Source organism: Cuculus canorus, chromosome 1 (assembly GCF_017976375.1).
Source record: "Cuculus canorus isolate bCucCan1 chromosome 1, bCucCan1.pri, whole genome shotgun sequence".
Classification (NCBI taxonomy): domain Eukaryota; kingdom Metazoa; phylum Chordata; class Aves; order Cuculiformes; family Cuculidae; genus Cuculus; species Cuculus canorus.
The window spans coordinates 8,901,573-8,913,671 of record NC_071401.1 but is presented as its reverse complement, the minus strand read 5'-3'; the positions used below and the strand labels follow the sequence as shown (position 1 = coordinate 8,913,671).

General features: G+C 38.0%; 1 protein-coding gene across 1 annotated transcript in view; it reads right to left on the bottom strand.

Annotated features, from left to right (window-relative positions):
• Positions 1–2,763: 2,763 nt before the first annotated feature.
• PGR (progesterone receptor) overlaps positions 2,764–12,099 on the bottom strand; it is a 40,220-nt gene continuing 30,884 nt past the window's right edge. The window contains exon 8 of the mRNA XM_054055998.1: positions 2,764–10,251. Within this exon, the coding sequence (XP_053911973.1) occupies positions 10,096–10,251 (156 nt within the window). The 3' untranslated portion in view covers positions 2,764–10,095. The remainder of the gene's footprint in view (positions 10,252–12,099) is intronic.

The following is a 12,099-nucleotide window of genomic DNA, read 5'->3' as shown; positions in this document are numbered from 1 at the left end:
ATTTTGTTTAAATGGTCCTTTGAAATATTTCCTGATCAACAAATGTCGAAATCTGCAAGTGCATGAGTATGAGAAACTCAGGTGGATATTATCATAGAATTACAGAATAGTTTGGGTTGGAAGGGAATCTTAAAGATTATCAAGTTCCAACCCCCCTGCCCTGGGCAGGGACACCTTCCACTGGATCAGGTTACTCAAAGCTGCATCCAATCTGGTCCTGAATAAAGATAGGGCATACATGACTTCTCTAGGCAACCTGTTCCTGCCTTACCACCCTCAGAGTAAAAAATTTCTTCCTAATATCTAATCTAAATCTACTCTCTTTCAGTTTAAAACCATTACCCCTCATCCTATCCCTGCACTCCCTGAGAAAGAGCCCCTCCTCAGCTTTCCTGTAGACCCTTTAAGTACTGGAAAGCTGCTAAAGCCTCCCGGTAGTTTTCTCTTCTCTACGCTAAACAAGCCCAACTCTAAAACACTAGTATTATGTTTTATCAGCTAGCATAATTAACTGGGCTGTTGGTTTTTATCCAGAGGGAAATTAAGAAAGAGCATACATTTATCACGAAGTTATTTGTGTGCATCTCTCATGAAGAGCTCATCTCCTCAATGCAGAAGGCACAAACACATCTCTGCTCTTCACAGTTTCCGAGGCTCTCTTTTGGGGTAGCCTTCCCCTGTAGGGTGCATCACATTTGAGTAAAGTGGTGACAGCACAAAACCCACCATAGCCCAGTGTGTGATTTGGGACAGTGGGCCTCCTCAGGCACCGCCTCAGCGTTGGCTCAGTTTGGTGCCTTCTCCAGTGCCGCAGCATCTTCATTGTTGACACATACAAAAGGAAATGATGGTTTCATCTGAATTACCACGTGGCAGGATCTCTGACACCGCTCATTACACAAAATAATCACAAAACAGCAGGGCTGTCTTGCCTGTGAGCAGTAGATGATTATTGTATGAACTTATTAGTATGTTAAAGGGGAAGTTCACCTGTGCTGTGCAGAGATGAGTCAGTCTCTGTAGCATCTGTATCATTACAGAGTCTGAGATGTTACAATGAAAAAACATCCCATTTAGGCAGGTTGTTATTAGCTAAAGGTTAAACCAAAAACTTCTACTCCTTAGGGCTTAAACATCTCATTTCAAATAATGAGATGTTATTTTATTCTTTATACCCTTCCATTACCATGTTTGTTAAACAAAACACAAACCTATTTATGAGCAAAAGAGGTACACATTAAGGCTGAATTTAGATGGAGGATACACAAAGTAATTCCACTCAATCCAAAGGAATATCCTTGCATAAAGAAGTAATTTGGGACTAAACAGGTACCAGTGTAAGTGTCCTCAACTGAATGCATATTTAAGGAGATGCACAGTCTTAAACACCTTGTATCATAGAATCTCTAGATTGGAAAAGACCTCGTGGATCATCAAATCCAACCATTAATATCAACCACTAAGCCATGTCCTTGAGCACCTCATCTACCTATCTTTTAAATACCTCCAGGGATGGTGACTCAACCACTTTCCTGGGCAGCCTCTGCCAGTGCCCAATGACCCTTTCTGTGAAATATTTTTTTGTCCAGTCTGAGGCTCCCCTGGTGGAGCTTGAGGCCATTCCCCCTTGTTCTGTCCCCTGTCACTTGGGAGAAGAGACCAGCACTTTTCTCTTTACAACCTCCTTTCAGGTAGTTGTAGAGAGCAATAAGGTTTCCCCTCAGCCTCCTCCAGGCTAAACAATCCCAGTTCCCTCAGCCACTCCTCATAAAACTTGTTCTCCAGCCCCCTCACCAGCTTCGTTGCTCTTCTCTGGACACGCTCCAGCAGATCCACGCTTCCACCCAGCTTAGCGTCATCCACAAACATGCTTAGGGTGCATTCGATCCCCTCACCCAGGTCATTGATAAAGACATTGAACAGGGCTGGTCCCAGCACTGAGCCCTGGGGGAAGTAGTTCCTCACTGCCTCAAAAGCTCTTTAAGATTATCTTCTCCTTTGCGCTAGCTGCTGCTAACAGAACTTCCACTGTAAAGAAATCCACGTGGTTTTTGTATTGACCAAATGCCTTCCACTGTTGTTTAATATTGCATGGAACGTTTTAAAACTAAATTGATTCATGAAAAAAAACTTGTATGTGGTAACTCTCAGCCCTGTCAAACTGTTCATGATGTGCACGTGGAGTACTGATAATGCCTGAGAGATCAGTCCACAAGAACGAGGACATTCAGAAATGAAACTGAAGCATCACTTTCAAAATATACTGCATGATGTGGAAATAATATGGAAAAGTCTTGCCATTGGATGTGGAACTCATTAAAACATTTTTTTTTTCTGGTTTTATCCAGCAACAGCTTCACAGTTTGTAGTTTTTATTGAAATCACTACCTCCCATGTGAGTAGAAAAGAATATATTATTGTCTCCCATTCTTTGAGCCTTGTAGAGGGTTTGAATTGAAAACAAAACAAAAAGTAATTCTTCCCTCCCCATACAGGTTTAAATTCAGTGAGGAATGTGTTGTGTCTAACCTGGAGCTGCCAAAGTGATCAAATTGAAATAAGCCTCCCAGCTGCAAGTCTCTAGGACTTCAAGCACAAGTGGCTCCAGGCCACTGCCTGGTACAGGCAACTGCACATCCATGTCCAGTTATACCACAGTCCTGTATTGTTGCTTTACTTTCCATCTAGTGGTAACTGAAGACTTAAACACTTCTCATACGACTACAGAGTAAGCACATCTCCAATTTATTGGGCATGACACAAAGTAGCTAGACAACACCTTTACAAAAATACTTGAAAGCTATTATTTCAGGTGTACAAATATATAAATGCAAGTTCCTCTTCACTGGAAAATACAGAAATCTTATACAAGTTTCTCCTTTTTTAAAAAAAAAAAGAGAAAAACAATGCAACAAACAGTAATTTGTGGCCATCATACTCTTGAATGAACAGAGAAACATGAACACCAGTCCAAATATGTCTCAAAGGTAAGGATTGTTTGGCTTTCTATAGAATTTTCCATCTAGGATTACAAAACCTCTACAAAGTGCTCATGCATTACATATCCAAGTAATCCGTGGGAAAGAAAGTATATTGAGGGCAGAAAGGAAAAAACATTTTATAAATGTGGGAACTGGGATCTAGAGTGTGAGTGAAATTCAGAACCTGCAAGAGATCATGTATTGCAAGAGTCCATTATGTTGTGCTCTTCTCTATAATGTAGTTTTTCTTAAAATTAATGTCTGTCTTCAGGAAAGGCTTTAAGGATACTTTAAACTAGAATCTTCCTAAAGTAATATTTTCAGGGTTTGGATTTCTTTTTTAATGTCATATTTTTATAACCTTGATTTGTGAGAAGACAACTAGAAACTTGACCTGTATTACACAGCTTAAGAAAGGACAGTGGCTTCTGTCTCCTTGTAAAATATAAGCAGGCTGTAGCCAGCACTCTAAACTGCACATAACAGCAAACCCAATGCCAATAATTTTGTGTAAAATTCCTCTTAAGTGAATCAGCCAGTGCACAAAAGATGGCTATGTTGTAAGCTGAGCTTTTGGATACAAACCTTCCAATTAAATTTTTAAGTAAACAGCCCTGCCATCCTCAACTGGTCAGCCCTTCATGTGCATTGATGACAGTCCCAAAAGAGGATAATTCTCATCTTGTGCATAAAGTCATCGTGATAGACCCCAACCCACAGCCGCCACACCCTTACTCCTTGGGCATTTATCAGATTCTACTGTCACATTTCTTCCATGCAATAGTGTACCATTTTTGTCAAGCGTGTTGTACTTTGTCTATAAAAGAGCATGCTTACATGGACCAGCAAAATCCACGTTTTACTGTTACGAATGTCGCTGGTGGCTGGGAAAATGGTTGGGAACACATTAATTGCTCTGTAGACATCCTTGTCCCTATTCTGAAAGGGCAATACCACATTTCAGATACGTCTCCTCCACGTATTTCCAGCCGAAGGGAGGTGCCTGCTTGGAACACGCTGCCACCCACTAGTCTGACATTTCAGTCCCTTCACTGGAAGTTGAAGTTGCAATCCTAACTTCTCTGAGGTACAGATGAAAACTCATTTCACTCAAACTGCTTTAGATTCATAATGATGCACAAAGTGAATTATGATGATATTTTTATAAATGCATTTATTTATACAAAGAATATATAATGTGTCTATATACACACGCAATCTCTTAGACAATGCCTTAAGTTGGAGGCAGGGGTGCAGCTATGACTGTGTTTCCATTACACTACACGTTTGTGATCTTAAACTAAGTATTTCAGCTATGTATGCCCAGTGTTAAATAGTTGTCGGAGAAAGTACTGTGTTAAACACTATTATTTGTACTGATGGCTTCAACTTTACTTTTAGATATGTTTGGTAACAGCTCTAATCAACTGCCTTTTCAATAGAAGTGTCCATTTTGGGGAGTTTATAAAGTGTACAGATTTATAGTTTTCAAAAATTATAGAAGACTTCTTGGAGCTTCCTGTTTTTGGAGAGGAACTAGAGATCCTATTAAATTTTAGTATACAATCAGCCTTATTCAGGCACTGTATTATATAATCATACACTCCTCTGAAACAAAATTTACTTGTAAAATTGCATAGTGATTGCAGATGGTTGGGGGTTTCTTTTCCAAGTACTATAAGTAAAATCATTTAAACACCTTTCTGAATGAGCAATGCCATGTTTATGTCTGTTTGGTGCTTTCCTTATTCAAACCCCTTACAGCCACACTGGACTTTCTGGAGTAAATCCATTTTTTTGCACAGTTCTCTAATGAGAACATTGTTCTGAACTGGAGGCATTGCAGATTAGAGTCTCAGACTGGACATGAACCAACAATACAGAGTATGAAGTGTAAAAGCATTAATCTATTTTTATCCAGTATGCGAAAAAAAGGCATACGTGAAAACTGCACATCATGGAATAAGCAACTTAAGGTGGTGTTCATGAAAGTCTCTCCTGTATAACACAAAGGTATTGGCCTGCCGGTTATTTCTGATTTGATGGTAAAGTTATTTATTTTGCCCACTAGATTAATTTCACTGATCTAGCCCCTTGTTTGAAAGTATACAAGCCATGGAGTCCACTGATCTAGAGCTCTGGACTCCTGTAAATTATGTATTTCTTCTTCCTCAACACAGCAAAAATATTTAAATTGAGCTGTGGGAAAATGCAATAGAGTGAAACTACTTAAATGACACTGTGAGAACTTCCTCACTGATATGCCTGAATGCTAAACTGGTGGAACTATTGTATCTGTAGATGTGAAAAGGTCATTTAGTTTTCACGGTCAGAAAAACATGATCTATGGCTAAAAGTCTTGTGATGGTATTTTTATAACGAGCACACCTCACACAGGCAAGAAACTGAAATGTTGCCGTTTTTAAATGATAAAGAAGAGTTAAATTAAACTTCACCACTCTTTGATAGAGTTTATATTGTGTAAATACTTTGTACAGAGAACTCTGGGACAAATCCAGCAATAAAAATGTCTAAATGTGAGCAAAAAAAAATACATGAAGGGAGCAGCCTGCTCAGGTACTTGAAGTTATGCAACTACTGCATCAGTTCCAACAGCACTGAAGGATTATTTTCTGAGGATTATTTTCTCCTTAAGGTGAATAGCCAGCTAAATTTTAACTTAGCTACTATTATCCATGCTGTCATCTTTTACTGCATGTTTCTGTCCAAGCATCTGAAAAATACCATTCTCCATTCAAATAACGTCAATCTAATAAATTAATAGCATTCATTGAAAAAAAAAAAAATCCACATTCCCCCATAAATTTCAAAAAAAACCCACCTAAAGTATGACTTTTTTTTTTTCCTTTTCATCTTGTATGGGGGAAAGGAGAGCTAAATTAACAACAAACCCTCTGTTCAAGTTAGGTCATCATGACCCAAAGCCGTACAAACCAATAAATCCAGCAATGCTGACAGTCTAGCCTGGCAGTATGCACACAGGCTCTCGAGCCATGGAAAGTTGGGAGGGCTTTGGATGTCAACTCTGTGGCTGCAAACTGACTTACTGGAAAGAAAGAAAGGTCAGCGTGCCACAAACAGCACGTCAGGCAAGGCATGTGTACTGGAACCCTTGCATGGGTAGAGCGCAGGCCCATCCTCTCCTCCTCTGAGGATAAACTAACCTTAAGTTTGTGCAGGTAGGAGAGTATAGGAAGGAAGCATCCCTGCAGATGTTACTGATCATGCTACCATTATGACACTGATAAATGAAATAAATATTTTTAGATAGGAACACAGTGAAGCAGCTGACTTTCCCAAAATGAGAACTGAGAGAGACATATTACTATACTTTAAAAGAACAAAAGAGAAAAGAACCATGGTACTAATGAAGCATTGATTCAGAAAATACAAATGGAACTCTCAGCTTCCTTGTTAAGGATATGACACAATAAAACATAACTGCAGTGCAGTTGGAGGAGAACGTGGAGTTCAGAAATATCTAAGCTTCAGTTTATTATGAACACATAAAACTGGACCATTCCAAAGTGCCATCAAATTGATTGGAAGTTTCGCAGGCATTTCCTTCTGTCACAGACCAGGTTTTATTGAACCCACACTCTCCCTTCCCTAAAGACTGGTCAAAAGTTTTGACTCAGCTAAGATCTTTGAAAACATGAGCCAAGTGTTTGACCTCTTGTGTTTCTTCAGTCACAGCAGGTATAAGTGCAAAGCAGATTGGTGTGAAAGAGCAGGACTCCTTGCCGGGTCACCTCTGCTCTGCATTGCATTGTCACAGCTCTCCGAACAGAGCCAGGCTGCCATAGTCAGGCACTTCAGCCAAGAAAAAAAGTGGTGACACCTCTACAAATCTGAATAGCAGCAGCAGAGTCCAAAGGAAGTGGTTTTCTTTGTTTGCTTCACTGAAGTACTGGCAGAAGGCACTGCTGAAGGCCATGGGTCAAAGATATCTACACTGTACAAGAATAGGAGAGGCTGAGCTTCAGGCATAGCTTGCATCACTTAGTGTAAAGATTAAAAAAATCCGATGTCTCAGACTAAAATAAATGATGCCTGCAATCTGTGAAAGATGGCAAACTTTCTAATTGGTACAACAGGTCTCACACCTTTAAAATGTAATCAGGCACATCAGAAATGCCAGAGAACAAAAAAATCCATCTGCTGAAACCTCTTATTTCTAGCATACAAAATGCAGCATAAGAAAATGCAGCATTATTATGCCTCCACTGCAAGTTGGGTTTTTTAGAACAATTTGTAAAGCTTAGATCAAAAAATACCTTAATCTTTAAATAAATACGCAGAGAAATACAGACAACTAAAAAGACTTTTGCTCTCTAAAAATCTCAAAAAAAGCCCAAGCTTGCTGATAGCCTGCCAGACATTGCTGCAGCGTCGAAAAGTCACAGTACATGAGATTTCTGTAGGGAAAGAAACAATCTTGTGTTTTGATCACTGTTCACAGTGTCTGTGTAATCCAGAGCAAATGATGGTATCAAAACGGAGACTAAAGGCAGTTTTATAATCTGGGCTTAAAGCTGGAAGATCTCAAAACATTCTTTTCTAATCTCACACAATCAAGTAATGAATACAGGACTTTCAAATTCTTCCAGCAGTCGCACTTTGGCAAACATGTTCTGTCTTATGTAGTGCATTCACCATGACCACGAACTTCTGGGAATGTTTTTCTGTGAGTTACAAGATCCTTAAGAAATACAATTTGAAAATGTTTTTAACCTTTGCTATTTATTCCCAAAAGACATCTTTTCTTCCTTTTTAATTATGCCTTCAAAACAAATATAGAGCATTTCAGGCTAACCTGCCACATTTAGAGGACACAGTGACACGGCAGTCACTTGGAACAAATCTTAGAGACTAAGTAAAAGGCAGATGTAGGCTAGTCCAGGACATTCCTAAGCCTGCCTTGTTTTCCAGTTTCAGAATTAGGGTGTCAAAGAATATTTTTTAGTGTGGGAAGTTTCTGTTAACAGTTTGATCTAAACAGTAACATAGACATTCTGTTTATTCAATGGTAAATCACATGGCAAAGCCTAAATTCCCAAAGAATGCATGAAAATACTGTTGTTACACAGAAGTGGAAAGGTTGAAATGGACTTTTTTACTAAGCTCCACAATTAGGTAATGCAGATAGAAAGAAAACTAAAGAAAACAAAGCTTCAATATGTAGAAATAAAGAATTTTGTGTTATTTATTAAAACATAATTGCTTTAAGGATCACAGTTAAAGGTCAAACTGTATTGAATACGAAAGAAATTTTGTCTGGGAAGTTAGAAATGACAAACCTAGTCAATTAACACAAAAGTCTACTTATACCACTTTATCAAGGGCCACATCTTTGCACCAACTCCCATGAGGTTGTACTACATGGGAATCTCAAAAATGATTTTATCCCCAGCAGTAAAGTAACTGCTTCTTGATTTGCTTTAGGAAATGATAAATAGTAATGATACCTTTAAATGTACCTTCAGTTGTTAGTTGTCCACAGTTTTGTTTAAGAATCAGGGTGTAATTTTTATGAACAAATAACATCACTTCTTCTTTTAACGAGGGGACCCCCAATTAAATCTGAGACACTGGACTTATGTCCATAGAGCCTTTGGTCATGTGACAAGGGTACAGACTGAGTTACACACCATCAATGATATGCTGTCACATGATGGATGCATCCAAATTGTAATGGGGAAGAACAAAAGCATACGGCCAGCAAGTACCCAAGTACAACTCACCATTTCAGACATTGTTAGAGAATTTGGGTATCATTTTTAGTGACTGGCAAAATTTACTGTATTTTAATAGACTCATAAATTCTTCTTGAGCTTTATCTGTTTTTCTGTTGATTGAATATATCAATAATTTACTTCCTTAAATGCATGAGTTACTTCATATCCATATCAATGCAACAAACACCATCACATTATAATTTTTCAGTCAAATATTTCATTTCCATGGTAAAACATGACATTCTTCTTGGAAGTATAAAGCTAATTTAATTCAGTTTCTCTTTTACAGTTACCTCAATTATAATGGCATGCCTTCAAATATGAAATATGTAGCTCCACTAAACAGTATTGAAATGAGTTGGATGTGTATAAAAATGTTTACAGACATATTTTCCATTTCTTTTTTTGCATTTAATCTTCCTGTAATTTGATGTTAATGGTTTTTTGAGTACTCAACACTGGAATTCAAAACAGTAAGATTATTAAGAGTTGTAGTCAGTGGAAACATTTCCATTTAAAGCTTCTGAAATACAGAATTTTAAAATTGATGAATTTAAGATTATAGCTAATTGATTTCTCTGTAGTAAGTGCTGAACTTTTTAAGAGCAAACCAAAGCTGAGTGGCTTTGTACACATGTTACTTCTGGTGCAATATACACTGAAATGTTTCTAAGCTTTCTGATTTTTGAAGGAGAGCTGCACTGATTACTGCAGTACAGTTCAGCACATTCAATTCAGAGTTTCAATGCAATTTGAGCACAGACAAGAACATAAATGTATCTTTTGTGGCTACCATTTTAGTTCTCATGAAGGTATTGCAGTGATATCTACTTAATCCCAGACAGCTGACTTTGACAGGATATGTCTGTGAGGCAGATTAGTTAATAAAAAGTGAAATATCCGTGAGAAAATGTGGGCAATATTTATTTTAATTCCTCCAAAACTTTGTACTACGCCCATGCCCACATGTACACATGCACACAATGTACTGCAGTATAAAGTTTACACCATGTCATATCAGACATTTGGGAGCGTGTAATATGTAAGAAAAATGTATAAGATAACTGTTCTTAGAAATATGAAAACACTATTCATTTGCATCCATATATCTAAAAAGCAACCTAGCCAAGTTTACAAAACATTTCTTATGACTGTTGTGATTTTTGCAGTTAAGGAATCAGGAACTCACAATATGTACATCAAGCTTAAATGGCTTGTGTATGTTACAAGTATAAAGCAGTAGGCAGAGTAAGTATGACAAATATACTGAAATCCTGACATTGCAAAATCTTGACCAAAATAAACAAACAAAAAAATGACCCAGAAATGATCTCTATGATAAGAGAAAAGGCATTTCACTTTTTGTGAAAGAGAAGAGGTTTCACCATCCCTGCCAGAATCTTGGGCAGCTGGGCAGCAATCACCTCTGACATCATCTCGGGGAATTCAACACTCAGTGCACGGGACTGCAGAAATGTGTTCAGACAGAAGAGATGGAGCTGTTTCACTAGCTGGATTTAATAAAATACAAACATCATAAATCAGGCTAGCAGTAATGCAGCCAGATAGACATGTTTTAAACGCTTAACTCATGCATCCATCAGCTGACATCATTGTATCCCTTCCTCTGTCATTCTTTCAATCAATAATGTGGGCACTTGTCATTCCCTTTTAAAACATCATCCCATGGCAAGAAGTCATATATACAGCTAAATGGTATGTCATACAAAAACAGTGCCTCGCTAATATTATAAAGCCTTATCATCTTCAGTGGTGGCATGTACCATGAACAAAGGCAATCACTAAACAAGTATTCAGTCTTTCATGTTGTCCTCACTTGCAACACGTCTCTCCATGCCTCATTTACTATACGCTATTCAATCACTGCTCTAAGGAACAGCATTTACTGTTTGTTTGTGAGATTTTCATTCATTCTGATTATGATCAAATCTGGGTATGCTGCAAACATTAAACTTCATAGGTCCTCATCACTTGAAAGCAATTGCTCAATGTATGTGACTATTTCATCTTTTCTATTCTCTCTGAGAAGTTCCAATTTCATAGGAGTTTTTCTTTAAGATGTGTGACGTTTATTATTATATATCATATATATAAAATATATATATGATATATAATATATATGATATTATTAAATAATATTCTATTTCTGCTACTCTAGGCTCTCCATTGTGATTGTCTTTTCCTCATATCTCCCATCACTTTATCAGTCTGAGCTGAAATAAGGAACTGAGCAAAGATTCCCTGCGGACCAACAACTATCCTAACCATCACCTTGTTGGGTATTTTGCAGCAGGTCTCACTCCCTCATTTCTGCTAAGGCTAGTCTACTTTATTTGAAATTAAGAGATTGACTGTATAGCCCAGTACTCAGAAGTTTTCCTCTAGATGCTGTGACACTCAGATTGCAAGGTAAGGCAGGAAGACCTTTTATCGCAAGCAAGACTGATCCAAAAATGTTCCTTGAGCACAGGTCTACCCTGAGTAGTATACTGGCCAGGACTTATTTTTGCAAGTAAAAGGTTGACCAATTGAACTTCAAGGAAGGATTTAGCACTGACAGTCCCAAGTAATGACTACAGTTTGACTGCCTGTAAATACTTCAAGTTGACCACTACATCCCACCTTTAAAATTTTCTGTTGTCTGCCTTCAACTGTAAGGATGTTTTGGTACTTGTCTCATTGTTTTTTCACTGGTATCTGAGACAATGTAATAGCTAAATGGTGGATGTGAGTTCTGTGGGCAGCAGAAGTGATGGAGAGGTTTGAGCAGTGGATCAAAAGACTCCAGCTGGTCAACCACATAATTACCAATATTGTTATCTCTCTTAAATCCCATAAATGCAGTCCCCAAAGGTTGTTGTATGGGCTTTTTTTTTCCCACATCAGCAGGGGAAATTAGTGACAAGAAGTTTGTATTCAGAAGAAGAATACAAACATGCAAAGCTCCCTTCCTTCCCTGAACTCCATTCGAGCGCCTCACAATCAGTACTGAAATCAAAAGCACTCTTGCTAAAACTACCTTCAGTGCCCCTTCCCTGGTGCTTGCTAAAACTGTAAGGTGTGGCCCTGTACCTGTCCTTTTTGTCCTTTATATCCCTGGCAGAGATATACAAGCTATCACCAAACAATATTTACATGGACAAAGGCTTATACAAAATGTCATTCCTCAGTTTCAATGGATTTTAAGCCATAGCATACGTGCTGGATGCTCAGAGACGTGGAAAGATTTATCTTATAAGATATTTATGAATCTGTCCAACATCAACACTAGAGTTCTCAAAGAACTCTTCCCAAATATAGACAAATACTGAAAAGATGGCATAGAATATATATGTAAA